The 27,417-nt window shown below is 43.6% G+C and overlaps 1 protein-coding gene and 1 pseudogene across 2 annotated transcripts in view; both read right to left on the bottom strand.

Annotated features, from left to right (window-relative positions):
• GALNT8 (polypeptide N-acetylgalactosaminyltransferase 8) overlaps positions 1-10,087 on the bottom strand; it is a gene marked incomplete at both ends in the record, with an annotated part of 43,903 nt that extends 33,816 nt beyond the window's left edge. Inside the window, 6 exon segments of the mRNA XM_082665220.1 lie at positions 6,363-6,530; positions 7,514-7,551; positions 7,554-7,608; positions 8,154-8,291; positions 9,260-9,445; positions 9,899-10,087. Coding sequence (XP_082521346.1) covers positions 6,363-6,530; positions 7,514-7,551; positions 7,554-7,608; positions 8,154-8,291; positions 9,260-9,445; positions 9,899-10,087 — 774 coding nt within the window.
• A 7,835-nt stretch (positions 10,088-17,922) lies between these two features.
• LOC309829369 (dnaJ homolog subfamily C member 8-like) lies at positions 17,923-23,101 on the bottom strand (annotated as a pseudogene). The gene is made up of 3 exons: positions 23,093-23,101; positions 22,604-22,629; positions 17,923-18,475 (listed from the first exon to the last, which is right to left on the bottom strand). The product of its transcript is annotated as a dnaJ homolog subfamily C member 8-like (transcript).
• Between the last annotated feature and the right edge of the window lie 4,316 nt (positions 23,102-27,417).

Here is a 27,417-nt window from a genome sequence, read left to right as displayed (position 1 = left end):
TCCTAGTCCCACCGCAAACTAACCCCAGACCCGGGAGTAAAAATGCTGTGCTGGGTTCCTATGTTCTCATCCGTATCTCCTGAGCTGGAAGCATCAGGTCAGCATGGCTGGCAAGACAGGGTGCAGCTTGAAGAGCCGTGGCCCTTCTCCACTCGACCTCCTTTCTACGTCTTCATCCCTGAGCCCGTGAAATCCATCAGAACTCTCTCCCACCCCACCGCCTCCTCAGCAAGGGACTCCAGTGGTGGGACTGGAGTATAAGCTCTGTTCAGGACTCTCAGCCTATTTTCTCCACCTGTTTTCTCTGGGGAGGGAGGCAGTTCCTGCCTCCCCTGTTGTGGGAGCTTCACCAAGGTTTACTGCTGGAAACATTAAGGGCGTTAAAGCCAAAGAGTCTGGGTTGGATCTCTGCTCCACTGTGAAGAGAGAGATGTGGGCAAATTACCTATCCTAAGTCTCAATTTCCCCATCTCTAACATGGGTCTAGAGTTGATATCGGGGTTAACGTTGGGGTTAATATTTATTGAGCTCTGTACCTAACATGGAAGATGTGCAATATATATTAGTTCATCTCCATCTCTCCCCATCCTAACGGGGAACGGGGGAGGGAGGGCATCCTTCTCTGTGCTCCCTTGTGCCACCTGCAACGCCCCTGGCCTCTTTGCTCCTTATCTGCTCACCTTGACACTGACGGTCATGCCATCTGTCCTGTTCCATTCTCCTAACTCTTCCCTCCCCATGCCCCTCTCCACCCCTTTGCAGGAGTCTACCTTAGTATCTGGGTGAAGTGGTCCCCTTTACCCTCAGAGCTCACAGCATCCATGTGGACGTCTGGTGAGAAGCCCGGATCTCACTGCTCCACCTCGATGACCTGTCCCCACCTCGTGCTTGCCTAACACCAAGCAGGGCTGCAGCTCTACGTCCAAATCTCTGCTCCCTCTCTGACCCCACCTCCCTTCCTCTCATCTCTTCCAATCGCCAACGGCCCCCACCAACCCTGCTCCCCCAATCTCACCTGCCCCCGTCCCTGGCCACCCTGGACGCCCTCTGTCCACCACCTCCCACCTCCCTGGCTGCATCCATCCAGCATCGGTCATTCAGGGCTCTCCTCCTATTCTTTTGTACTTTTTTTAACATCTTTATTGGAGTATAATTGCTTTACAATGGTGTGTTAGTTTCTGCTTTATAACAAAGTGAATCAGTTATATGTATACATATATCCCCATATCTCCTCCCTCTTGCGTCTCCCTCCCACCCTCCCTACCCCACCCCTCTAGGTGGTCACAAAGCACCGAGCTGATCTCCCTGTGCTATGCGGCTGCTTCCCACTAGCTATCTATTTTACATTTGGTAGTGTATATATGTCCATGCCACTCTCTCACTTTGTCCCAGCTTCTCCTTCCCCCTCCCCATGTCCTCAAGTCCATTCTCTACGTCTGCGTCTTTATTCCTGTCCTGCCCCTAGCTTCTTCAGAACGTTTTTCTTTTCTTTTTTTTTTTAGATTCCATATATATGTGTTAGCATACGGTATTTGTTTTTCTCTTTCTGACTTACTTCACTCTGTATGACAGACTCTAGGTCCATCCACCTCAGTACAAATAACTGAGTTTTGTTTCTTTTTATGACTGAGTAATATTCCACTGTATATACGTGCCACATCTTCTTTATCCATTCATCTGTCGATGGACACTTAGGTTGCTTCCACGTCCTGGCTATTGTAAATAGAGCTGCAATGAACATTTTGGAATTATGCTCTCCTATTCTTGAACTGCCCGCGTCACTCCCACCGCTCCTTTCTCTGGGCCCCATTCCCAGACCACAGATCGCTCCTGGAGAGGGTCCACCAACTGAGCAGGCCTGGCCCCTAAAAAGTGCTTCGAGCAGTCTGGCCTCAGAACTTGGCTTACTCCGTAGGGTTGCTCTTCCAAGCCTCCTTAGCATGCTGTTTCCTTCTGCCCCAGCCCTTGTCCCTCACTTTCTCTAAATGCCTTTATTTTTCCCTTTGTCAAGAAGACCTTGCTCCCAGCCAATCTAGCCCCTCCCCAATGCCATGAGCAATCTCGGGGTACTGCTCAGGGGTGGTCTCAAAGGAGCTGCCCTGCCTCTGTCTCTACTATCGGCCCCCTGTGCTTGGAGCCCAGCCATCCTCGATGCCAGAGAAACAAACACCCTTCCTGTCTAACATCCTTCTCTTATTTCTCCCTCTTGGCAGATCCCTTTTCTATGACTTTAAATACATCCAAATGTCCAAATATTCGAGGTGAAAAAATGTTCCTTAACTCTATCATCTTTTTCAACCAGGATTCAGTGTTTTTCTCCCTTTCAGAATCAAACTTCCCAAGCAGTGAGGCAAAAACAGTGGATAAGATTCTGTGTTTGAACCCTGGATATTTACATGCTATGTGACCTTGGAATATTATTCGACTTCTCTGTGTTTTAGTTACTTCATAGGTAAAGTAGAGCTAATGGTGATACTTCTCATAAGATTTGAGTAAGGACTAAATTAGGTAATGCTGAATCCAATGTCTGGTACATAATATGTGATCAGTAAATATTGGCAATTACAATTTATTGTGACCTTGCAGATAAAATCAATGGTCTTTTTTTTTCTATTTTCTCTCCACTTCCATGTGACATGTACTTTGGCAATATTCCTTACATGTCTTCAGACTCTCCCCCTCTGGATTCTCTTACGTGTGTTCATCTGGGTCTTATACATTTTGGGTTTGGTTTTTTTTTTTTTTTTTTTTTGCGGTATGCGGGCCTCTCACTGCTGCGGCCCCTCCCGTTGCGGAGCACAGGCTCCAGACGCGCAGGCTCAGCGGCCATGGCTCAAGGGTCCAGCCGCTCCGCGGCATGTGGGATCCTCCCGGACCGGGGCACGAACCCGTGTCCCCCGCACCGGCAGGCAGACTCCCAACCACTGCGCCACCAGGGAAGCCCTGGGTTTGGTTTTTATTTCAGGGGCATGGCCTGCCACTTTTTAAACGATTTTTTGATTCTTTTTCACTTGTACAAAAAGAACATGTGCTCGTTTTTTTAGCTTAAGACAACATTGTCTATCTGGCTGCTATGCCCTGTTTTTGAAACTTAACATAATATCATGTGCGTTTTCCAGTGTCATTCACTTTTTAGAAAACACACTTTTTGAGAATATCATTTGAATGACTATATAATATTCAGTTCAAGGGATGAACAAAAATCTCCCCTACTTTTGGACATTTAATCTTTCCTAATATTTTGCAATAATTATTAACATATTTTCTATATTACTCTTGATCTACATTCTATATTATTCCTTAAATTAAAGTATTGTCTTAGAATTAGCAGGCTTCCCTGGTGGTGCGGTGGTTGAGAATCTGCCTGCCAATGCAGGGGACACGGGTTCGAGCCCTGGTCTGGGAAGATCCCACATGCCGCGGAGCAACTGGGCCCGTGAGTCACAGCTACTGAGCCTGCGCGTCTGGAGCCTGTGCTCCGCAACAAGAGAGGCCACGACAGTGAGAGGCCCGCGCACCACGACGAAGAGTGGCCCCCGCTCGCCGCAACTAGAGAAAGCCCTCGCGCAGAAACGAAGACCCAACACAGCCTAAATAAATAAATAAATAAATGTATTTGAAAAAAGAGAGAGAGAGAATTAGCACCTTAAAAGGGGGCCTGATCAATTTGGGGGTTCTGGCTAGTGTCAGACCTTTCTGGAGCTGTGCCCTCCAGCACGCGTGAGGGCCGTCCCTCAGGGATCTCTTCCTGGCCACTTCTCAAACCCAACTACGAGTGGCTTCCTCCTTCTCACGACCTCTCCCAGAGATCCTCTGCTGTCACGCTATCCAGAAAACTTCTGAACAATGACTGTCACTCAAATTCTCCATTATATCAGCTTTGTCTCTCCTCTCCCCTCCGTGTTCCTCATGTGAAAGTGCAGATACCTCAAACTGGCCTGTCTCCAAACAAGTCCCTTCTCAGTCACTGGCACCATCTCGCCTGTGGTTTTCAGAGGTCAGAACCTCTTTTGGTTGACTCAAAACATTAATCATGGAATTGGAAGACAACAAAGGAATTATCGAGCCTTCCCTCCCTCTCAGTTCTGGGAAACATCTTTGGTAACTTTTTAGTAGAATGAATGTGCGATTTGTGTCTACAAAGAAAACAGAGCACAAAAGGGACCCAAGATTCCAACAAACATCATTTTCACATCTGAAAGAGCTGTGGTCCTAAGAGATAAGATGGGTATGAAGAGATTAGATGGAATGAAGGGACTTAAACCTGACTTGAAATCAGGAAATGCACCGTGAGCGACACAAATGTCTCCCTCTTTAACTTTTGGAATTCTTGACATAGTGATCATACAAAGGGACCCAGCCTGGACATCAGAGTGGTGGGCTGAATTCCCCTGCATGTCCCGCAGCTCCAGATCTCACACCAGCCAAGATGTCTATTCTATCAGCAACTTCAACCCGCTAAGAAAGTAAGTGATCTTCCAAAATTCTTTTGGAAAGACAACCTTCAAAATGTTTGGGATGTCATCATTGTTTCTTTAGCGTAAGTACTATCTGGAGGTTTAGGATAAAGTTGAGATGTGAAAGGAATCAAACACATAATAATTGCTAAAGACTCTGTGTACATTTACTATTTTTAAGTACTTACAATGTTTAAGAAAAACTGTCTTACAGATTAACCTTTTGATACCAATTTTAAAATGTGTAATTAAATAAATCTGTGATTGTATGTTGAAATTTACTGGATCGCAAACACTTTTGAAACATTTAACAGAACTTAAGAAATCATTCAGTTTAAAGTCAAGATAATTGAAGTTCTTAAAAAAGAAAATTTAATGTACTAAATTTATAAATACAGTCTGTAATGTTTAAGGGAATTTATTAAATTGAAAAACCCCTTTAAAGTTCTCATCACAAGAAAAAACATTGTAACTGTGTGTGATGATGAACATTAACGAGACTTACTGCGGTGCTTATTTCGCAATATACATATAAATCATGTTATTATGCTGTGCACCTGAAATTAATATAATGTTATATGTCCATTATATCTAAATAAAAATAAGTAAATGAATCAAATGCTACAAATAACTTTATACTCATAAATTTGAAGAAGTGGAACAGTTCCTCAGAAACCATAAACCACCAAACTCAATCAAGACGAAATAATCTGAATAGCCCTATATCATTTTTTTTTAATTCAACTCATAATTTAAAAGGTTCTGAAAAAAAAAATCCAGGTCCATATGGTTTCCCTAAAGAATTCTGGTAAAAATTTAAAGAGGGACTAACACCAATGAAAGACGATCTCTTCCAGAAATTGGTCTCTTCTGTAATATTTGTCAACATGACTAATTTTATCAACAGAAAGAAGGAACACTTCCCAACGCACTTTATGAGACCAGTATCAACCTGCTACTAAAAACGAAGACAGTAGCAAAACAAAAACAAAAAAACTGCAGACCGTTATCTCTAATGAACGTAGACAAAAAAAAAACTTCAGCAAAACATTAGCACAATTGTTCACATAGTGCCTATATATCTTTTCCTGGAGACAGTCCATAGCATTCCTCAAGGGGTTATTAGCTTTAAGTGAGCAATTACTGTTAGACTGTCCATGTCTCTTACAATGTGAACGTAAGCAAACACAGCACCAAGATGCTCCGAGATACATTCACAAACAAAGCATTACCCGCCCCTCTCCCTCAGGACATCCCATTCCTGCCAAAGTGGCTTAGGAATGCAGCTCCAAGGCACAGTTAATTCACATGTAGACGTGGTCAGCCATGTCCCTCATGCCACTGTCACGTGACTTCTGCTGGATTCCCTCCACCCTGTTCTTAGTCAATTGATGATGATGGTAAATCAGGGCTTTTACATCAGTGCCTATCGAATTTCATTCTAGTGTTCCAGACTCTCTGATTATCATTAATAATAAGGCTAATCACGACAGCTAATAGTATTGAACGTTTTCTATGTGCCGGGCACCATGCTAAATACTTTACATATATTATCCCATTTAATCATCTCCACAGGCTCGTAAAGGAGAAACTATCATCTCCACTTTAGAGATGAAGAAACTGAGTCTCAGAGAGGATAAGAAAATAGCTAAAAGTGACTGAACTAGGATTTGAAGGCAAACTCTTAACTGTTAAGTTACAACACATTCCAAAATCTTTTCCCCTTGGCCACCCCGCCTTAGTCAACAGACTCAGGATTTCATGCCCAGACTAGAAAATTTTCTAGTCTTTTCCCTATACACTGCTACAAAATTAATCTTTCTAAAACACTACTAGATCAAATCTGAACCTCTCAGACTATATTTTAATATATCCATCTTTAAAAAAAAACAACACTTGACTCACCGGTTTAAAATCCCAGTGTATGTGCAGTCTATTTTTGACTGCCTTGGAACATGGCTGTAAAGTAGGTTTCTCCCCTTTGCCAGGGTGTGTCAGGCAGCAGTCATCAATGTCTGTCTCAGCAATCAGTGGTCCCACATAGACTTCCCCAGTTAGGTGGTAGTAGACATTCTGCAAGAGGACAAGGGGATTTGCCATGGAGACTCAGTGGTGATGCCCTTGACATTACAGAGGGCATAAAGACTGCTCTTGGTTCCCTAGACACCCAGTCACCACGGGGGGACCACTGAACTTTCGTGGGTAACAAAGAGTGACCTCTGCACCCTTCTCTGACCACCCCTCATCCCCAGCTGATTCTAGAAAGACCAGGCATGAGGGAGGGACACTAGCCTTCTTCCTTCCATACAAAGGCTCCAATAGAATCAATTCCTGCATAGATGAGGGAGCTTATCTTTGAAAACAAAAACAACACAACTGAACTTCAGAAGCTGTCATTATAAGTCTCAGCTAAGGGCTTGTTGTCAGGAAACCTTTCAAGTTCTCAGTCTCTCACCGCCTTGCTCAGTGAGCTCGGACAAATAGGTTGTTTCTGTATCTCCATTTTTTTCTTTTCTCAAATGGAAATTCAATCTGTCCTGCAGACCTCAAAAAGTTCCTGTGAGGGCCACATGCAAAGTCACGTGATAGGCGGAAAAAGTCCCCTGGGTGCCCCCTCCACGTGGTACCAGACCTCCCTTACCCCATGGAGGCACTTCCATTCAGCCTCTCTGTTTCCTTCTCTATGGAAGGAACCACACGTAGCATCACCTGTCCACCTTCCAGGGCATACAAGGGGCAGTGGGTGGATAGAAGGGGCGGTGGGAGGAGGGGAAAAGGAAGAGACTGGAGGTTTTCTTCGATGAAGATATGACCATGGAGAATGAACGTGCCAGAGCACAGCCTTTCTTCCTATCCTCCCTGTACCTGAAACGCAATGACTGCTCACATGAACTCGGAAGTGCTTAGTGACAAGCATGGGTTCAGGCTTCCTCCTTACCCATTACCAGGGATGCCCAGCACCTTCTTCTCCATCGTCTAACGCCAAGTCCAAATCTGGCAAAGGCTACCAGGGGGTGAGCCACAGCAGACTCACCCTGCCGGGGCAGGGAAGATACCTGGGAACTGTACCGATGGAGGTAATACATGATCGGCTGCTGCCTGGAATAGCTCCCTGGTCCAAGCAGACACTTTCATCCAATGGGTTTTTCATCTGAAGGAGCAAAACACAAGAAAACACTGTTGGAAAGAGGCAGAGAAGGAGGGTCCCCAAGCCTCCCCAGGCCCTGCATTTTGCCCGGTTCTCTAAGGATGCCAAAGGGAGTGGGAATTTGGGATCCCAGCAGCTACTTTCTGAGCTGAAGTGAGGCTCTGCTGTGATGCCCACTTCCTGGGAACACACACCCCCTCAGAGCATCAGACCATATATAAAGGAGCGGCTCCTACACTTGCAGTCAGGTGGGTGAGGCCACACGCCCTGACTGGCTGAGAAACTGTGAGGGTCAGAGCAAGGGCTGTGGTTTGCAAAGTAAGGAACCAGAGGCAGAGAGGAGGAATAGACGGGGACCGGGGAGCAAGAGAGGAAGGGAAACTAGAGGGCTCAAGCGTAAGAAGTTGAGGAAGGAGTTGGGGGCAGGTAGGGAATCGGGGAGGACGGGTTTTGGAAACCCTTGTCCAGGCAGTCATGAGATGATTCAGGTCTCGTGGTCTTTTACATCCAAACATTTAAAATCTGAAATGCAATTTCATGAAACCTACTCTTCCGTAGCCCGCAGTGCTGTGGACTGGCTTCAGGACTGGATAAACATTTTTCAGATACCAGTCAAAAGTTTTGCATTTCAGTTTCTTCTGGAATGCCATTCTGGGAGAAACGTCTCCAAAATCGATTCCAGAGCTCTGCAAATAAAACACGGAACATGTCTGTACCTTGCAACACCCTTGACTCCACCAAAGGGTATGGATAATGCATGAGGGAACTGAATGTTTCCCTAAGTCCCTGTAAGATATCCTTAATTATGTATAGTTTTCCAGGGAAAGTGGAAGAAGCTTGACCCCTAGGAATATCTGCTAGTTGCAAAGGCACTTGCAACGCCTGCGTAGCGGGGTTTACGTCTCATCATTAGCAAGCTGATGCCGACTGCTCCTGTTGGAGATAATATTCACATCAACCAGACACAAAGTATTCCTCATCATGTCCAGAAAAGGCTTCCAAAAGGAATATTCTGGCAGCAAGATTTGGAGATTCTCTAGAAGTGGTATCTGTGGCCAATCAAAGTGGAAGAATGCTTCAGCCCAGAGCCACAGCTCGGGAACAGAGACGGCATGTCATGCCGGCCTCGAGGACTAGGGCAAATGATGTGACCTTAGCCAAGAAAGTCACCTTCGTTCACGTGCATCCAACAGGATTCCGGTGCCTGCTTCCACCATCCCACACCCCAACCGCCATGTTTATGTCGTCTTTAGACAGTGGACCCATGCCCAACCCTGCCCCACAAGGAATCCCCCAGTATAGATGATGGATGAAGGACATGGAATCTAGAAGTTTCCTTGGTTTGAATCCTATCTCTGCTCTTTCGACCTTATTACCTTAAGCAACTTCTTTTCCACTCTGTGCTTCAGTTTCTTCATCTGAAAACTTAAAATAAGTTGTGATGCGTCATGAGTACGTTGTGATGCGTCATGAGTACCTGGAACTTAGTCCTGGGACACAAATGCTAACGTCACTATCCTCACCCTATCGGGACTTGACTTAAATTCTTTAGGGCTGGGATGGTACTTCTGCTTGATCCCTTCCCATCTCCTGCCGTGACCACCACCTCTTCCTTCTTCATCCATCTCTGCTTCTATTCAAGTCCGGGACGAACCTGGAGAGGTATGTTCCAGGCCATGTAGACCATGTCTTTGTACTCATCCATCCAGCTTTCAGCTACTCTCAGGGCATTATGCTTCAAGAGAATACTCAGGTCCAAGGAGTAGGGCTTGTGGTGTCTCTCCAGGTGGGCAACCCGGGAACAAGGCAAGACCTTGATTCTCCCACTGCATTGCCACACCTGCAAGAGAAGAAAAAAGCAAAATCGCCTGGGCAGGCGGGACCCATGGCTGGAAAGTGCACAGCCTGTTGACTCAGAGACCACACTCTGGAACCACTTTTTTTTAAATTTCTTTTTTGCGGTATGAGGGCCTCTCACTGTTGTGGCCTCTCCCGTTGTGGAGCACAGGCTCCGGACGCGCAGGCTCAGCGGCCATGGCTCACGGGCGCAGCCGCTCCGCGGCATGTGGGATCTTCCCGGACCGGGGCACGAACCCGTGTCCCCTGCATCGGCAGGCGGACTCTCAACCACTGCGCCACCTGGGAAGCCCTGGAACCGCTTTTTAAAGAGTGTACATTCAGTCCTCCTACTCCCATCTCAACGCACCCCCAAACTATTCATATAAAACAATCTTCCTCAGACGTCTACCAAACTGCTTCTCTCCTGTCGCTCAGACAGCGCCAGAAATCCTACTTCCTTCAGGAAGTCCTCCTGAAGGGACCAGAGGAGGACCCCTGCTCCTTTATCCCCGGGGAAAATGCAGAAGTCCTGAGGTACGCCATGGCCTGGACCAGTCTCGCTGGACTTAGCTTCCCATGACTGCTCTCTGCCCTGGTGCTGGTTGTAAGGCAACGTGGTGGACAGACTCTCAGGGGCCCCCATGAGGCCTGACTCCTGCCATTCACAAGTCTTCCTAATCCCCTCCCCTGAGGGTGGGCTTGAAACCTCCTTCTAACCAACAGGCTATGACAAAGAGGACAGCATGTGCACGACTACATGTGTGTCATTACGTTACATAAGCAGGTAGTGTCCATCTTGCTGGGAGATGCACCGTCCTGCTGGCTTTGAAGAATCAAGCCACCAAAGGGAGAGGTCACATGGCAAGACACTGAGGGCGGCTCCCGACTGAGAGCCAGAAAGAGCTGAGTGCTTCCTCAGTCTGGAAGACTTGACGGAACTGAGCGCTGTTAGCAAACACGTGAGCTGGGAGCAGACGTATCCCCGGCCGACCCCAGATGAGAACACAGCCCTGGCCAACACCCTGACTGCAGCCTTACAGCAGACCCGGCTGAGCCAGGCAGGGGCTCCCAACCCACAGGAGCTGTGAGATGATAGCTGGATGTTGCTCTGAGCCACTAAGTTTGTGATGATTTTATTGCACAGCAATTGGTAACTAATCCAGGTAATTCTTGACCAAGAGATACCATGACGTATGATCTAATTATAAATGTTTGTCATCCTGATGGACGCCTGGCAGCCCACACATTCTAATATGTGGCTTAAAATGTATTCTTTATGCCAGTAGGTGATTGAACTGTCTAGTGATGTTAGATCGACACAATGGCTCCTGTGTGTTCTGTTCACGGCTGTCCAAGTGAGTTGCATTTTCTGGGAGCTCTTAGCCCATCCAGCAGTGGTTAGCAAGCTACCACACTCATGTCTGTGGGACCCCCAGAGCAACTCAGGTCCTGCTGGTTCAGTTAACACCCAGGGTTGGGAAGGGGGATGGGCAGTCCCCTTATCTGACTTTCAAATTTTTTTCACCCCTTCCTCTACTTCTGAACCCACAGCTTCCCCTCCCTCACCATCTCTACGATCCAGAATAGCAAAGTGAGAAACAGCCAGGCTTTGAAACCCAAATGTCTGTATCCAATCCATCCCTGCACCCCCGGCAGCGAGGGGGGGGAAGCCCGCCCCCTCCCTGAGCCTCAAGGGGCTTAGCCACAAAAGGGCTGCCAGGGGGACTAAATGGTACCATCTTCTAAGATGATAAACTCGAAGCACATCTTTTCTTCATCCTTCTCCTCCATTTCACCTCATTGGTTCCCAGCATCATGTAGAGGTTCTATCTAGCTTGTTTTCAGACTTTATTTTCTGTAGCTAAACATTTAAAAATCCCAATACAACTTTCCTTCCATTTTCCTAAAAGAGTTTTCCAATCCACAGGCATTTAAGGGAGAAAAATGAACAGTGGGCACAAGAAACCTTAAATCCAAGTGAAAAGAGAAAAGTCAGAATTGTCATTGATGAAGCAATTTTAACTCTTATCCTGAAACAATAGGTTTCAGATTTTTCTCTCTCAATTTATTCCCACTTGCCAATTGCCCCCTCCTCATTCTCTCTGTCTGTCTGTCTGTCTGTCTCTCTCTCGCTCTCAAACACACAGAGACATGAAGCTTCTGCTTATAGTTACAATGGCTTACTTTGTGTCACAAACTATCCTGATGTTTCAGGAATTTAACCCTCACCATGTAAGTATTATGATTACCCCCACTAAAGTAATGTGCCCACGTTTACCAGCTAAGAAATGACAGAGCCTGATTCTGATCTCAGACAGTGTCAAGCTCTGGTGCCAGGAATACACAGGGTGCTGGACCAGTGCTGAGGGCATCAGACTGACACTCCATCTCTAATTATATGCATTCATGCGCACCACCACTGCGTGGCCTCTAGATGTCAGAATAAAACACCCCGTGCAGCTCTGATGTTCTCCAAGGTCTGCTACTGTTAGGAGAAATATATGTCTTAACAAGTGCTTGGAGGTTTGAAAAGGCAAATGGCCACACACACAAACAAAGGAAACTGGATATGGGTAAACCGTTTTATCAAGAAAAGGAAAAGAATGACCCTTCCCTGACACTCCCTCTATTTCCAGCGAAATCTGTTTTTCTGAATCACAACATATTGAAAGAAATAGGATTTCTTGCGGAAGATGAAATGAGATGCAGAAAGGAGAGCAGAGAAAAGCGTGATGAACTCAGAAATGGTAAGAAGGGCTTTGGGTCCTAAGTTGGAGAATTGAGGTTCCAGGCAAATTCACGGGATGCTCTGGTGGGTAGGAAAACCCAGCCACGAGGAACTTGGGTCATCCTCAGGACTTTGCTAAGTACCGTGCATAAAATAATGATTTCTGCACTTACGTTTTTTGTGCTAGAGGCTAATTGTACTCCTAATGTCTACTCCCCGCCCCCTATATCTGCCACTGCCACCACCCTTTCTCCATGTTCTCAGACCTTCCGTCATTTTTGACACAATGCTCTCCTTCACCACTAAAGCGAGGTGGCCAACTGTCCAGAGATGTGTGCTTAACACATTTTTTAAGTGTCAGAGTTTATATTTATTAAATGCTTTACCGTATGCTAGGCACTGCCCTCTTCTTTTTTTTAACATCCTCATCAAGATATATTTCACATACAATAAAATTCACCCATTTAAAAGTGTATGGGGGAGGGATAAATCGGAAGATTGGGACTGACACACACACACTACTATATATAAAATAGATAACTAATGAGGACCTGCTGTATAGCACAGGGAACTCTACTCAATACTCTATAAAGACCTATATGGGAAAATAACCTAAAAAAGAGTGGATCTATGCATATGTATAACTGATTCACTGTGCTGGACACCTGAAACTAACACAGCATTGTAAATCAACTATACCCCAGTAAAAAAATTTTTTTAAACTCTCCAGAGGGAAAAAATAAAATTAAAAAAATGTACAATTCATTGTTTTTAATATTCACAGAGTTGAGCAACCATCATCACTATCTAATTCTAGAACATTTTCATCACACTAAAAAGAAAGTCCATACCTATTAGCAGTCACTCTATTTCTCCCCAACCCCATCCCCCCTCAGCCATAGGCCATTGTTAATCTACTTTCTGTCTCTATAGAATTGCCTATTCTGGACTTTTCATTTAAATGGAAACATACGATATGTGGTCTTTTGTGTTCACCTAGCTTAATGTTCTCAAAGTTCATCAATGTAGCATATATCAGTACTTGATTTCTTTCTATTGTCAAGTAATATTCCATCACATGGGTATGCCACATGTTTATCCATTCATCCACTGTTGGACATTTAGGATGTTTCTCCTTTTGGTCTGTTATTAATGCCACTGTGAAAATTCTCGAACAAGCTTTTGTGTTGGCATATTCATTTTACTAACATACACACCTAAGAGTGAAATCGCTAAGTCATGTGGTAACCCTATATTTAACAATTTGATGAACTGCTGTACTGTTTTCCAACGTGGCCACACCATTTCACATTACCACCAGTAACAAATGTTGGTTTCAATTTCTCCACATCCTGGACAATATTTGTCATTACCTTATTGTGATGATAGCCTTCCCAGTAGGTGTGAAGTATTATCTCACCATGGTTTTAATTTCCATTTCCCTAATAACTAATGATGTGACCATCTTTCCCTGTGCTTGTTGGCTATTGGTATATCTTCTCTGGAGCAATATCTAAGGACTTTATTCATTTTTAATTTGGTTATTTGTCTTTTTATTATTAATTTGTAAGAGTTACTTATATACTCTAGATTCAAGTACCTTATCGGATATATGGTTTGCAAACGTTTTATCCCACTCAGAGATCTGTCTTTTCACTTTCTGGATATTATCTGCAGCAAGAAAAAATTTTCAGTTTTGAAAATTTTCAATCATCTCTTTTATCACTTAGACTTTTGGTGTCATATCTCAACATCATTGCCTAACAACACCTGATCTTCAAGATTTACTCATGTTTTCTTCTCAGAGTTTTATCATTTTATCTCTTACATCTATGACCATTTTGAGTTAATATTTACGTCTGATGTGATTTGAGCACCCACTTCACCTTTTTGCATGTAGATGCCCAATTGTCCCAACACCATTCTTTCCGCCATTAAATTGTCTTGGCACTGGTAAAGAAGGAAACTTCTTGGGTGTCTCTTTCTCTCTACTTACAGCACGATTCACAATGAAAACTTCAGTGACCAGAAGTGTACGTGTGGGTTTCTGGGGCTCCCTACTGTGTGTCTCCTGTGTTACATTATTATCACACAGAACACTTCATTTTTGATTCTTCTGGTCACCAAAGGCGTGGGAGTTTTTCCCACACCAAGCAATTCTCTGTGATACGAGCTGGGTGTCCTACAATTCCATTCAATTCTGACAGTATCTACCTGGTGATAATCAGATTCCACATGGCAAGGGCCCAGTCCGACAAGACTGCTCCGCACTTCAGATGCCAACCGCAAAGAACAGAATAAAGGATACAGTTCAACAGTCAGACGAAGGCATAAATAGAGGAGATCTGGGAGGGTCCTGACCGCAGGAGTTTCTGTCCCCACAGAGCTGGGGTACATCACCCTCCCAGTGTGGATGTGCTCACCAGCCTGGAAGCTCCCTGAATCCCATACTACTGAGATTTTTATGGAGGCTTCCTCATACCAGCATGATGAAATATTAATTCGATTGTTCAACCCTCTCCCCTTTCTGGAAGATGGAAGGTGAGGCTGAAAATTCCAAGCTTCTAAGCATGACTTGGTCTTTCTGGTGACCAGCCCCCATACAGGAGCTCACCCAGAGTCACCTCCATGGAACAAAAGATGTCCCTAGTGTTCTTATCACTTAGGAATTTGCAATGGTTTCACAAGCTCTGTGCCAGGAACTGGGAACAGAGACCAATATATATTTCTATTATCTTACAATAGTATTATTATGAGGGTCAAATGCAATAATGTATATAAAATGCTCAGAATGGAAGCAGTTCTCAGCAAATGTGAGCTGCTGTTGCTACCGCCTTGGTGGTTATAGCTGTTCTTGTTGTTATAATTATTGCTTGAACGATAACACCATTCACATGAGAGGAGAAGAAGAAATAGGTACATTTAAGTTTGGCCACATTGAGTCTAAACCATCTGGATTGGAGACATGTGAATTTGGGGGTCATCACCGTGTACATGGTGGTTGACTTCATAAGAGCTGGATAAAATCACTCAAGTTACGTGCAGATAGAAGCCTTCGGCTAAAGCCTGGGGATCATCAATATTTAAAGCAGAGGAGTCTGAGAGATGAACTTTAAATTCTTTCAAGCTCAGTGGCCATTCTTAACGTCTAATGTGTTCTCAAGAGATTAAACTGTACCCTTTCTTAATCGGTTACAAATATCTGTGTAATTTCAGAGGATTCATTCATCTGACAAGGAATAGGGTTGATAACAGTGGCTAAGAAAAAGCTGATTTGTGGATTGTGACCATGTGTTGGAGGGAAAAAGGAAATAAATATTTTGTAAGCACCTTCTATGGGCCAGCCAGTGTTAGGCACCATCATAACCATCCTTTGATGCAAGGATTATGACCCCATTTCACAGATAAGGAAACTGAGAATCAGAAGGTTAAGTGATATCTACTCTGGATCAGGTTGTATTTGTTTCAGTGTTTTAATCACATTTTTTTTATGCTATAGTTTTGGGGGTTAGTACGGATAATCTGCAGAGTTTTTCTTTTGCACAGATATCTATTTCCTAACGTCCTTCCTGACCTCCTGGACTGGTTGCCTATATATTTATCATTATGCTAAAGTCTATATATGATGCAGAAACAAGGGTTCCATGACAATAGTTTTTCACTTCAGCTGCTCAGCCAGGAGTGAGAATATCACATAGGAAGACCCCCAAAAAAACCACAAGGTAAGCAAAATTGCTGAGTAACAAACCCACTTTAAAGGTGGTCTTTCCCACCAATAATCAAGAGGCTTAGACAAATCTTTTTCACCATAGCAACAGAGGAAAGAGAATCTTGCTGCAGAATTAGCATCATAAAACCTAATACATTTGTACCTAATTAGGAAGAGACAATGGTGTAGTCAATAAAATCGATAAACATTTAACTTGGAGAAATGGCAGAGCAACAGAATTCTTTGCAATTATTCACCAGCCCTGAGTATCTATAAAAGAGCAGAATTGGCCCAAGGGAAAAAAATTAGCCTGGAAAATAGACCAATACAGATTGCAGAACAAAACAGCAAAAGAAGAGGGGAACTGGAATCACGACCAAAACATGAGTTTTGGGTTGTTTTTTTTTAACCACACCTGATTGTGAGTTGCATCAGTGACCTGGTAGGGAAGTCTTGGTCATTACCATCAGAACTAGAGTAGACGCAATTTTTAGGCAGCCCGCACTTGTCTATGCGATTCACTTTCATAAGCCTTTAAATTCAGTTCTTCAAATGTTATCTCATGGATGATGATTTGAAGCACTACGTTACTTACCAGCTGCCACCTGCCAGCAACAGCTCAGTTTCTGTTTCATTTAGGCATTCCAGTGAGACTTTAAATAATTCAAGGTGAAACTATCCATTAGAAAAAAAAATTGGAAGAAGCACTTAAAAAAGATATTCTGGAATTTCAGGCAAATGAAGGTTAATTTGATGAGTTCCAAAAGGGGTATCTCTACCTTACGTCAAATTTACTGAAGAATCAGCTGAAAATAGATGGAAAAGCACCATAATTTTTTTTTTTTTTTTTTTGGCTTTCTGGAATCAACGTCTGCTTCCAGCTATGATGGAGTAATTGGAATCAGTTTCCCTCCTGCCAAGACTCTAAAACTGAACAAAGTATATGAGACACCTGTTTTCAGGCAATAGGCAGCAAATAACTGTGATCCCTGAGAGAGGGAAGCATGAGTTGAGTCCTACATTTACCCCATCTCTTGATCTGGGGACAATTTTGCAACTATGGCATAGGATGGTCAGCCCCAGGCAGAGAGTGATAGTCTCCTGAGCTGAGGAGTCAGAGAGCTAAATTTGGGAGCTGCTAAAGCATCTGTAAATTTCAGTGCCGGGTACCAAAATTAAAGGAGCTACCTAGAAAGAGGGTGATTTCCGAGGATTCCCTCCAGATTCCCAGACATGGGATAGACTTAATGAGCCCAGGAAGAAACTCCACAAGGTCTAGCCTAGCACAACTGCTACAGGGTTAAGAAATAACAAAGATGCTAGAGGTCACACAGTCTTAGCAGATACAGGAATTCTGGCTGAGTCACAATGGAGACATCTTAGTGAACACCCTGGGTATCCTGCTAAGACAATAGAAAGACCACTGCTTACGTGTAAGAACCATGCCCTAGGGTAAGGGCCACTCTAAACCCACTCTAACAAAGCCCAAAAGCAAGTCTCAACAACATCAAAATAAGCTTCCAGTATATTAACGGTTGGAACAAAATTCAACATTCTTTAAAGGAAAACAATATAAACCAGATGCTTTACAAGGATTCATTCATAATGTCAAGGATATTATCATGAATTACTGGACATGTGAAGAAGCAGAAAAATGTGACCCATTAAAACATAAGTCAATAGAAACCCACCAGAAGATGACTCAGATGTAGTCATTCAAACACTAGGACTTTATAATGGCTATTATAAAAATGTCCAAGAATTTAAAGAAAGAGATGGACATAATGAATGTAGAGATGGTGAAATCTCAAGGAAAAACTAGAAACTCTAAAAAAGAACCAAATGGGAAACCTAGAATTGAAATTTATAGTATCTGAAATTAAAGATTTACTGGGTAGACTTAATAGCAAATTGGCAACTTCAGACAAAAAGGTCATAAATTTCCAGACATATCAATAGAAATTATCCAATGTGAAGAAAAAAGAGAAAAAAATGATTTTTAAAAACCATTTTCTTGAGCTGCAATCTCTTCTCCCCTTATTCATTTCCTTTCATGCATCTCTTTCAATTCTCTCTCTTTCCTTTTAATTTCCAGCTCAGCAATGTGTTTTATGGTCTGTTTGTATACTGCTTCTTTGAACAGCTTGAGATCATCCTCCTCCACATTTGTAGGTTTTCCTTCCTTCTTTAATTGCCCTTTTTAATCTTTCACAGTGTGTTCCAGGTATTATTTCCCTGCCTGAATTACATCCAGGGCCCTCGTCTTTTGTTCCTTGTCCAGTAGCAACTTGTAAACATTGTCCACAGCTTCAAAAGGGTTTTGTGCTCCATCAGCATCACCCTCTTTTTTCTCAGGATGCTCCAATATGAATAACTGCTGAAACTACTTTCTTACTTCTTCATCTGTCACTTCAGGATCTATCTGAAGAACATCAGGGTTCAAGTTGAAGTAGGAGGAACCAGGACAGGTCAATCTTTCAATCTCATTTTTGGACTTTAGAACGGAATCTCTCTTCTTTATTTGTTTCACCTCACAGTAGAAGGTCATAAATGCTTCCTCTGTGCTACCCCCTCCACCCCAAGCCTGCTCACTCCTACAGCCACCATTTCCCCAACTCGTTCACCACGTGACTCTTCCTCTTCTTTTCTATTATGTGCATTTAATGCTATACATTTCCCTCTTAGCACTGCTTTCACTGTATCTCATAAATTTTGATGAATTCTATTTTCAATTCAATTTAGTTCAAAGCATTTTAAAATTTCTCTTGAGATTTCTTCTTTGACCCTTGTGTTATTTGGAACTACATTGTTTAATCTCCATGTATTTAGGGATTTTCCAGCTCTCTTTTTATTTTAATTCCACTGTGATCTAAGAGTACGCATTGTAAGATTTCTAGTCTTTTAAATTTGTGAAGGTGAGTTTAATGTCCCAGAATGTGGTCTACCTGGTGAATGTCCTACACAAGCTTGAAAAGAATGTGTATTCTGCTGTTGTTAGATGAAGTATCCTATAGATGTCAATTATATCCAGTTGATTGATGGTGTTTTTGAGTTCAACTATGTATTGACTGATTGTCTGGCTGGTAGATCTGTTCAGTATATGCAGAGGGGCACCAAAGTCTGCAAGTGTAATAGTGCATTAATCTATTTGTCCTTGCAGTTCTATCAGTTTTTGCCTCATGTGGTTTGACACTCTGTTGTCAGTTGCATACACATTAAGCATTGTTATATCTTCTTGGAGAGAAGAGACCTGGTGTGGTTATGTTAATACCAGACAAGGAAGACTTCCAAACAAGGAGTATTATCAGAGATTAAGTAGAAATTTTATAACAACAAAAGGGTCAATCAGTCAGGAAGGCATAACTATCTTACATGTATGTGAACCTTAGAGCTTCAAAATACATGAAGCAAAAACTGTCATAACTAAAGATAAATAGGCAAATCTACAATCCTGGAGAGAATAAGTGATAAAACTATTGGACCAAAAAGTTAGTACATGCGTTAGTTTTCTCTTGCTGCATAAAAAATTTTCACAAAGAGGTGGCTTAAAACAACATAGTTTTGTAGGTCACAAGCCAGGGTGATCTTAAATGGGTTCTCTCCCAAGTGTCTCACAAGGCCAAAATCAAGGTGTCAGCCACTCTGGGCTCTGTAGCCTCTGGGAAAAGTCACTTCTAGGGTCGTTCAGATTGTTGGCATAATTCAGTTACTTGAAGCTGTAGGACTGAGGTCCCTGTTTCTTTGCTGGCTGTTAATCAAGGCCACTCTCAGCAACTAGAAGCTACCTGCTTCCCTTGCCACCTGGGCCCCTCCATCTTCAAAGCCAGCACCTCTTCCTCACACTTGAAATCTCTCTGACTTCCTCTACTTCCGCTACTAGCCAGGGAAAACTGTCTGATTCTAAAGAGTTCATGTAAATGGAGCACATCCACTGGGATAGCCTCCCTAATTTTTTTTTTTTTTTTGTGGTACCCGGGCCTCTCACTGCCACGGCCTCTCCCGTTGCAGAGCACAGGCTCCGGACGTGCAGGCTCAGCGGCCATGGCTCATGGGCCCAGCCGCTCTGCGGCATGTGGGATCCTCCCGGACCAGGGCATGAACCTGTGTCCCCTACATCGGCAGGCAGACTCTCAACCACTGTGCCACCAGGGAAGCCCAGCCTCCCTAATCTTGAGGTCAACTGATAAGTCATTTTAAACGTGTAGGGGAAGAAAAATACCTTTCCCCTAGCCTTCTAAGTTCTGGGGTTACTATAATAAAATACAGATTAAGAAGAGAAAAACAAACTAAAGTTTATTACATGTATAGCTCTTGGGAGAGATAACCAGAGAAATGAGAAATCCTCAAGGAATGGGCTTAGAATTCAGGCTTAAATATCATGATCTTCAGCTAAAAACAGAGAAAGAAGGATGTGGTGGAGGCCAGTTATGGGAGTGATCAGGAAAAGTAAGGTAAATAAAAGTAAGACTAGTTATGCAGACTTAAGCTGGTACCTCATCCATTGATAAGAGTCTCTTGTGATTTATAGTCATCCTTCTCTTCCAGGTACAGAGAAGGAGAAACTCTTACAAACGGAGATTTCCTTTGTAAATGTAAACTCCTCCTGTAAAAGGGTAACTTCTACTTTAGTTTCAGAGCTTCTCCTATGTCTTCTGTTTCTCAAAATAATCAGTTCAAAATAATCCTTAGGACAAGGAGGCGTATTCTGGGGCGCCATATTTTGGTCTCTTCTACAATTGCATCTATAAAAGCCTCTTTGTCACGTAACGTAATTTAATCATGGGAGTAACACCAGGGAGTGGAGGTCATAGGGCCCCTCTATGCGTCTTTCTTCCTATCCCAGTAATCATGATATGGCAGATCTGAATAACACAATCAACATGACCCAATTGGCATTTATAGAACACTCGCTCCTGAAGTTAATTATAAGATCTAGCTATTCCACTTCTAGGTACCACCCAAGAAAAATGAAACCTTCTGTCCATAAAAAGATTTTTATATGAATATTCACGATATTGTATAATTAACAAAATAAAAGATTTTAATGATGCCATTAAAGCATATGCCTCCTCGTAATAAAAATAAAGGCAATTAGAAACTCCAGGAAATTTCTCTTTTTCTGAAGTCTCTGGAGAAACATGAGAGAGCCAGAGAAGCTGTTAAATAAATGTTTGGGAGGATGCCCTGGTGCTCTCTTTCTTTTCTTCCTTCTTTGGACGGTCTTAGCTACAGACTTCCGTCTAGCGGTAGCCAGACGGGTATCGCATTTCGTCCAAAGTCGGGATGGTGCACATCTTCAAGGCAGAAAAGAAGTGGTGAGAGAAGCATCCACAGGTGATGGGCAGATTCCACATGTGTGGTGGTGATGCCACTGGTGGTGGTGTGCGTGTGCGTGTGCTTCTGTGTGATGGGAGGAATGGACTTTGTTATTGGAACCGAGCAGGACCCTGCAGGGCCTTCCCCGGTGCCAAAGTCACTCCATGTCCCATTTCTTGTTTGTATAAAAAGGCTTTGGTCTCCTAGGCCTTCCTTGAGTTCCCAAGAGCAGATTCAAGCAGTTACTGATTAAGGAAGTGAGGCAATGCAGGAACAAAGGAAAAGCAGTTAAGCAAGAAAAGTAATGAGAGCTTAAGCAATAGTTCAGTGATAAAACAGAGTCCTAGTTCCCCTCAAGGGATGTACGTAACCATCTGACACAGATCTTTGAGTTGTTCTGCAAAAACTGAGACCACCACCCAGGTGGAAGACGGTGACCACATGCTGACCACAAGCACATAGACCCCAGACTAGTTGGAACCAGAAGTTTAATGATTAAGATTCTCAAAACACCACCAAAAACAACCAATCAGAAGAGAGACCACAAGCTGCAACCCTCACCCAAAACGTTGCCTTTAAAAACACTTTGCTGAAAACCATCAGGGAGTTTGGGTCTTTTGAGCATGCGTTGCCTCTTTTCCTTGCTCGGCCCTGCAATAAACGCTGTACTTTCCTTCACCACAACCTAGTGTCAGTAGATTGGCTTTGCTGCACGTTGATCGAGGAGACCCAAAGCCAGGTTCGGTAACACTATTTCCACTATGGGTGGGAGGCAGCCTGGGCTATGGGATGCTTCTGGGACAGCTGTAACTACTGCTGTGATTTCTCTTAGCCATTTTTAATGTTGCCACAATGGGATTATTATTGGTGGGGGGAACGGGCAAGGGGAGGGAGGGACATGTTTGCAAAATCTTAATTAGGGATTTTGCCATATATCTAGCTCTTTAGGAATAGGGTCCCCTGCACCCCTCTGGAGCTACAACCTATAAATTGTCTCACCCCTTATGTGCCTAAGTAGGAGAAAATAGACACATAATTTTAATCGTGTGCATGTGTGCCTATGATTGGTATCTCAGCTCGATTCTAAATCTAGCTGATTCATTCTGCAAGTGACAGCAGGGCTTTCAAACTGGTAGAGTAGCTCTTGGAAAAGCTCTGTGCTTCAGGGCTGAAGTGGGTCCTGGGAAGGAACTGAATTCTCCTCTCCTGTGTCCCTTCTCTCACTGCCCACAGCTGGAGATAAAGCCTTCCTGGTCCACTCTTCCCTAGTCTGGGCAGTTTGCAATCAGCACACTTCCCTCCTAGTTCTTTGGGCTAGTTCTACCTTTCCAGGGAGCATAGCTTTTTTACCCTATTGCTCTGATGGGTTTTTCCAACTACCTCTGAGAAGACTAGGGACCCCATACAGATGCATTCGCAGCTGATTGTAAGGCTAGAAGGTGGACAACAGGCTAGCAGAGCCCCAGACCCTCTATCCCCCTCACCGCTTCCTGCCCCCATGGAGTATCTTGCTTTTATCTGTTTCATATATAAGCTGTCACAGAAGGGAGATATCTATTGAAGAAAGCATTAGGCGGTTCTCCCCGCAAAATATTGAAACCAATAATATTCTAATGTTTGAAGACGGTCTTCCTAGAATACTTGTGAAGAAAATCATACTTCCAGAAGCTTCTGCTTATCTCCAACCATACGTGTTTCTTTCCTTATGCAAAGAATTTTTACTTACTCTTGGGCATAAATACTTGATGCTTATCTGAGGACCAACTTTTGATTAGAGCTTTGTCATAGAAAGTACACGAATGTATATACATACCAGCAAAAAATTGTTTACAGTTTCAACCGAATGATGAACCCTGTCCTCGTACTCCAGGCTTGTCCTTCCGTTTTCAGTTTACCTGGTCCATGCTGGCATCAGTGTTTAAATACCGTCATGTTCTGGCAATGCTCTTTAAAATAGCTGTGACAGCTTTTTACAATTTAATTTTGTTGCTATTATTGTATTTATTAGTTTTATTATTATATAAGTCAAATATTACAGAAAGCTTATAAAATAAAGAGAAGCAAAATCAAACAAATACTTAAAACGCCTGTAATCCCAACGCCTGGGGAGAAGCAGAGATGACATTTTGATTACTTCCTTCCAGTCCCTTTTAAAAACATTTTTAACAATAAAAATGGGATCATGTGAAGTTTTAACTTGCTTTTTTTTTTAATTTAGTGATATAGTTGAGTATTTTTCCATTTAGTACTCTTCAAAAACCTTATTCCGAATAGCAGGATGGAATTTTATCAGTCATTCATCCAAGCCTTGCTGGTTGGTAGTTACTTCCAATTTTCTACAACTATGAACAATGCAACAATAAACGTCTTTGAAGCAAAATTTAATTCTTTGCCTACATTCAAGATTACTTCCCTAAGGTAAATCCCTTGCAGTGTTATTTTCGTACGTATTCCCAAAGTGCTCTTCATTTCATTTTATATACCACCGCCTCTCACCCTCCCAGCAGTACGGAGGATTACCATATCACTGATCTGTGCAGAGTCTGTATAATAATAATAATTATTATTATTTACTAACAGGATAGGCAGGAAATAGCTTATTGCCATTTACACTTGTATTTCTTTGGTTACTAATTATACTGCCCTTTTTCATAGGCTTATTAGTCAAATATCTTTCTGCTTTTTGGATATTTCCACTTGGACGTTCCCCAGGCACCTCCAGTTGATACACCCAAAAGTTAACTCAGGGCTTCCCTGGTGGCGCAGTGGTTGAGAGTCCGCCTGCCGATGCAGGGGACGCGGGTTCGTGCCCCGGTCCGGGAAGATCCCACCTGCCGCGGAGCAGCTGGGCCTGTGAGCCATGGCCGCTGAGCCTGCGCGTCCGGAGCCTGTGCTCCGCAGCGGGAGAAGCCACCACAGTGAGAAGCCCACGTACCACAAAAAAAAAAATAAAATAAAATAAAATAAAAATAAAGAGCTTTCACACATTTACAAAAAAAAGGCTGAAAAATTTTCAGCTTTCCTTGAAAAGCTGAAGATCTGGTATCATTGACCGACTTCCGCATCCGGAAATACTCTTCTGGAGGGAGCTGGCGAGGAGCTGGGAGCTGCCCATATTCCCCACAGTCCTTTTGTCCTTTTAGTAAAGGATAATTGTGAAGCAAGGGTAACAGTCATGACTCTCCGGCAGATATAAAAATGAACACATTAAAGATTGTGTTTAATTCATTCCTGAGGAGAATGGTGAGGTGTTACAACCAGTACAAAGGAGAATCCAAAGCTCAGGAATCTTGAAGTAAACATGCCATTGGTGGCAAAACTGGGAGAGACAGGTCAGCTGAAACTCCATGGCAGAACTTACATGTATATAGACAAGAATTACTTTGCATTGATAAACAGAATATTGCCTGTCATATCAGTAAACAACGACGTCATAACCATCAGTGATTGCAGCCCTCCAACAGTGAGCTGGTGAGCCCTGAGGGAACTCAGGAAGGAAACAGAGCATACCTGCCATCTAGCAGCCCTCAGACTGCAGCCACTCCCCACGGTGAGCCCCGAGGAAACTCAGGATGTGAAAACAAAGGATACTGGCCCCAGATGGCTGAGGTGCATATCAAAGGAATGATCTCAGTGAGCCCAGACTCTTGCATCTTCCCATACATAGAAAAGCGCTAAATTCCTTAACTTGAAATATCTAGTTTTCTTTTATTAACAGTAACCTTTTGTTCCTACGACTTGCCCTTTGTTGCAAAACTCCCGTATATCCTCGCTCCCCCCTGCCTTCTTGGAGCAGTTTTCTCAGGGTTACTTGAGATGCTGCCTCCTGGGCTTGAAGCCCGAAAAATTCCCACCAAATAAAACATAACTCCCAACTTTTAGGTTGTTGAGTATATTTTCTTAGTCAACAGCATTGTTATTGGTTATCTACAGCTTACGGAGTTGTAAAGCATCTCCCTAGAATCAAAATCAGCTAACCTGGACCTCATCCAGTCTAGACTCCAGGCAATGCAGTTTTCCACAGAAGCACAAATTTTCCCCTATGCTTCTGTTTCCCATTGTCCTATTTACGGACTGCCTGGACTCAGAAGCGTTTGTCCACCCGGATCCTACAGAGCTGTCATTTCTCTCGTTTTTACTCAGTTCCTTCAATTATAAAATGTACACATTGGCATAGATAATCTCTAAATTACCTTACAGCTCTTTAATTCAAATATCTTCTTTTTTTGTCTGCGCCGCACAGCATGCGGGATCTTAGCTCCCCAACCAGGGATCGAACCCGCGCCCCCTGCATTGGCAGCGCAGAGTCTTAACCACTGGACCACCAGGGAAGTCCCGTAATTCAAATTTCTTAGGGCAGCTTCCACCCAACACTCCCAACACACATCATCTCCATAAATTATTCTTCTTTATTCACATGCTTGTCAGTGAGGTGTAGCTACCCTCATTTGTGCTAAGGTGTTAATGGGTGATGTTTTATTAATATGATACTGTATCCTCTGCAACATGTATTTCTACAGCTTCAATTACCACCCAAACCATCATTTTTGTGAAAACACCTCACAACACTCAGCTCCAAACACCTGCTGCTTCAGACATCTAAAGTCAGCAAAGATCTTCACCCCATAAGACTGTACCCTTTTCCCCAATCCCCGGCCCCCCGGCCCCCCTTGGCCCAGTCCCAGAGAGAGGACAGCCTCTGTTGGCAAACTGGGGATGAAAATAAGTGAAGGCTGAAAAAAGTACCAACCACACTATCTTCCTGGACCCCAGCTGGGGGGCAGAGAAGAGAGTTAGGGTACCAAGCTAGAATTTGAATGATTACACAACACCGGGCATCCTGATGACCAAATAGAGCCTATTATATCTTGGGCTTTTATTACAAAATTGAAATGATTATTACCTGAACAAGACCAGAACAATCTGGGGTCAGATGGAGTTTTCACCTAAGAATAAGGAAAGAATCTCCCCACCCCATTCATTCATCAATTCATTCACTCAGCAAATATTTATAGAGCGCCGAGTAGGTGCCTAGGCCTGTCTTCAACTCTGCTTTCCATTCCTTCTACCTCCCATGCTCCCCACAGCCTTCCAGAATTACATCACTGTGTCTGAGGCATGAGACAGATGGGCTCCAGCCTAGGCATTTACAACTGGTCTCCTGTTTACATTTCCTGAAGAAGGAGGCAGGTGGGCTCTAGGCTAGATAGTTACAACCAGCCTCCTGTTTGTACTTCGAGGTGGAAATAACAACAGGAATGGGGAAAATAGCTGGACTTTGTCTCCTGTGGACACTTTAAGATAGCAGTCATGGCAGGGACAGAGAGGGGCTAAAACCTTGCTTGAGCAAAAGATCAAGAGGTCTCGTATTTCCCATCCTTGGGGCAAGGGAGACACTGCACATGCGCAGAAAGGCTCCTTAGGGATCAAAAAGGCGGGGGCTCCACCCCAGAATAGGTGGTGACAAGCCTCCCCCCACCTCCCCATAGGCCTCCGGGCTGGCATCCATCTCGAAAAAAGTTGCGCAGGCATGTTGAGGAGTGCCCTAGGGCAGGGCAGGCGTGGAAAAGAAATGAGATTATTGGCCAAAGGTAAACAAAGACCCGGAAGAACTGCCCTGTATAAAGGACGTAACCGTCTCTTTACTGCGTTCCTCCTCATTAGGGAGGATGCCCACAGCCTTCCTCTCTGGTGTGTATCTCTGCTTTGCTCTGTCTTAACTAAAGAAACTGTTTCTCCGTGAGCTCTCCCACATGTTGTGCTGTGTCTCTAATAATAAACTTTGTACTTGTTTTTACAGTTTTTGCCTCCTTGAAACAAGCTTGCTTTCAAGCAGGGGTAAGAGTCAGGGAACCTTTGCTTCTAGCCTCTAGCCCTTGCTGGTCTAGTGGCTAGGATTCCTGGTTTTCATCCAGGCTATCCAGGTTCGATTCCTCAGCAGGGAGCTAAGATCTTGCTTCAAGCCACCACTCACTACTGTCTCTCCGAGATCATGAGCATGTCTTTCTCCTGAGTGTCCTTAAGTCAGAACCAGCTCAGCTACTTACTAATGGGATAAGTTACCTTCATTAAGCTGCTGTTGCCATCACTTTGAAAACAGGGATCCCTCCCTGCCTTAAGAAAGGCAGCTACTACTTATTAAGTCAGGAAATGAATGTATGGACTCAGTCATGGCATTGCTACTTAAATGATAACAGCTAACATTTACCTAGTATTCACT

Source organism: Grampus griseus (assembly GCF_964374135.1).
Source record: "Grampus griseus genome assembly, chromosome: 11".
NCBI lineage: Eukaryota > Metazoa > Chordata > Mammalia > Artiodactyla > Delphinidae > Grampus > Grampus griseus.
This window is presented reverse-complemented; position numbering and strand designations above follow the sequence as displayed.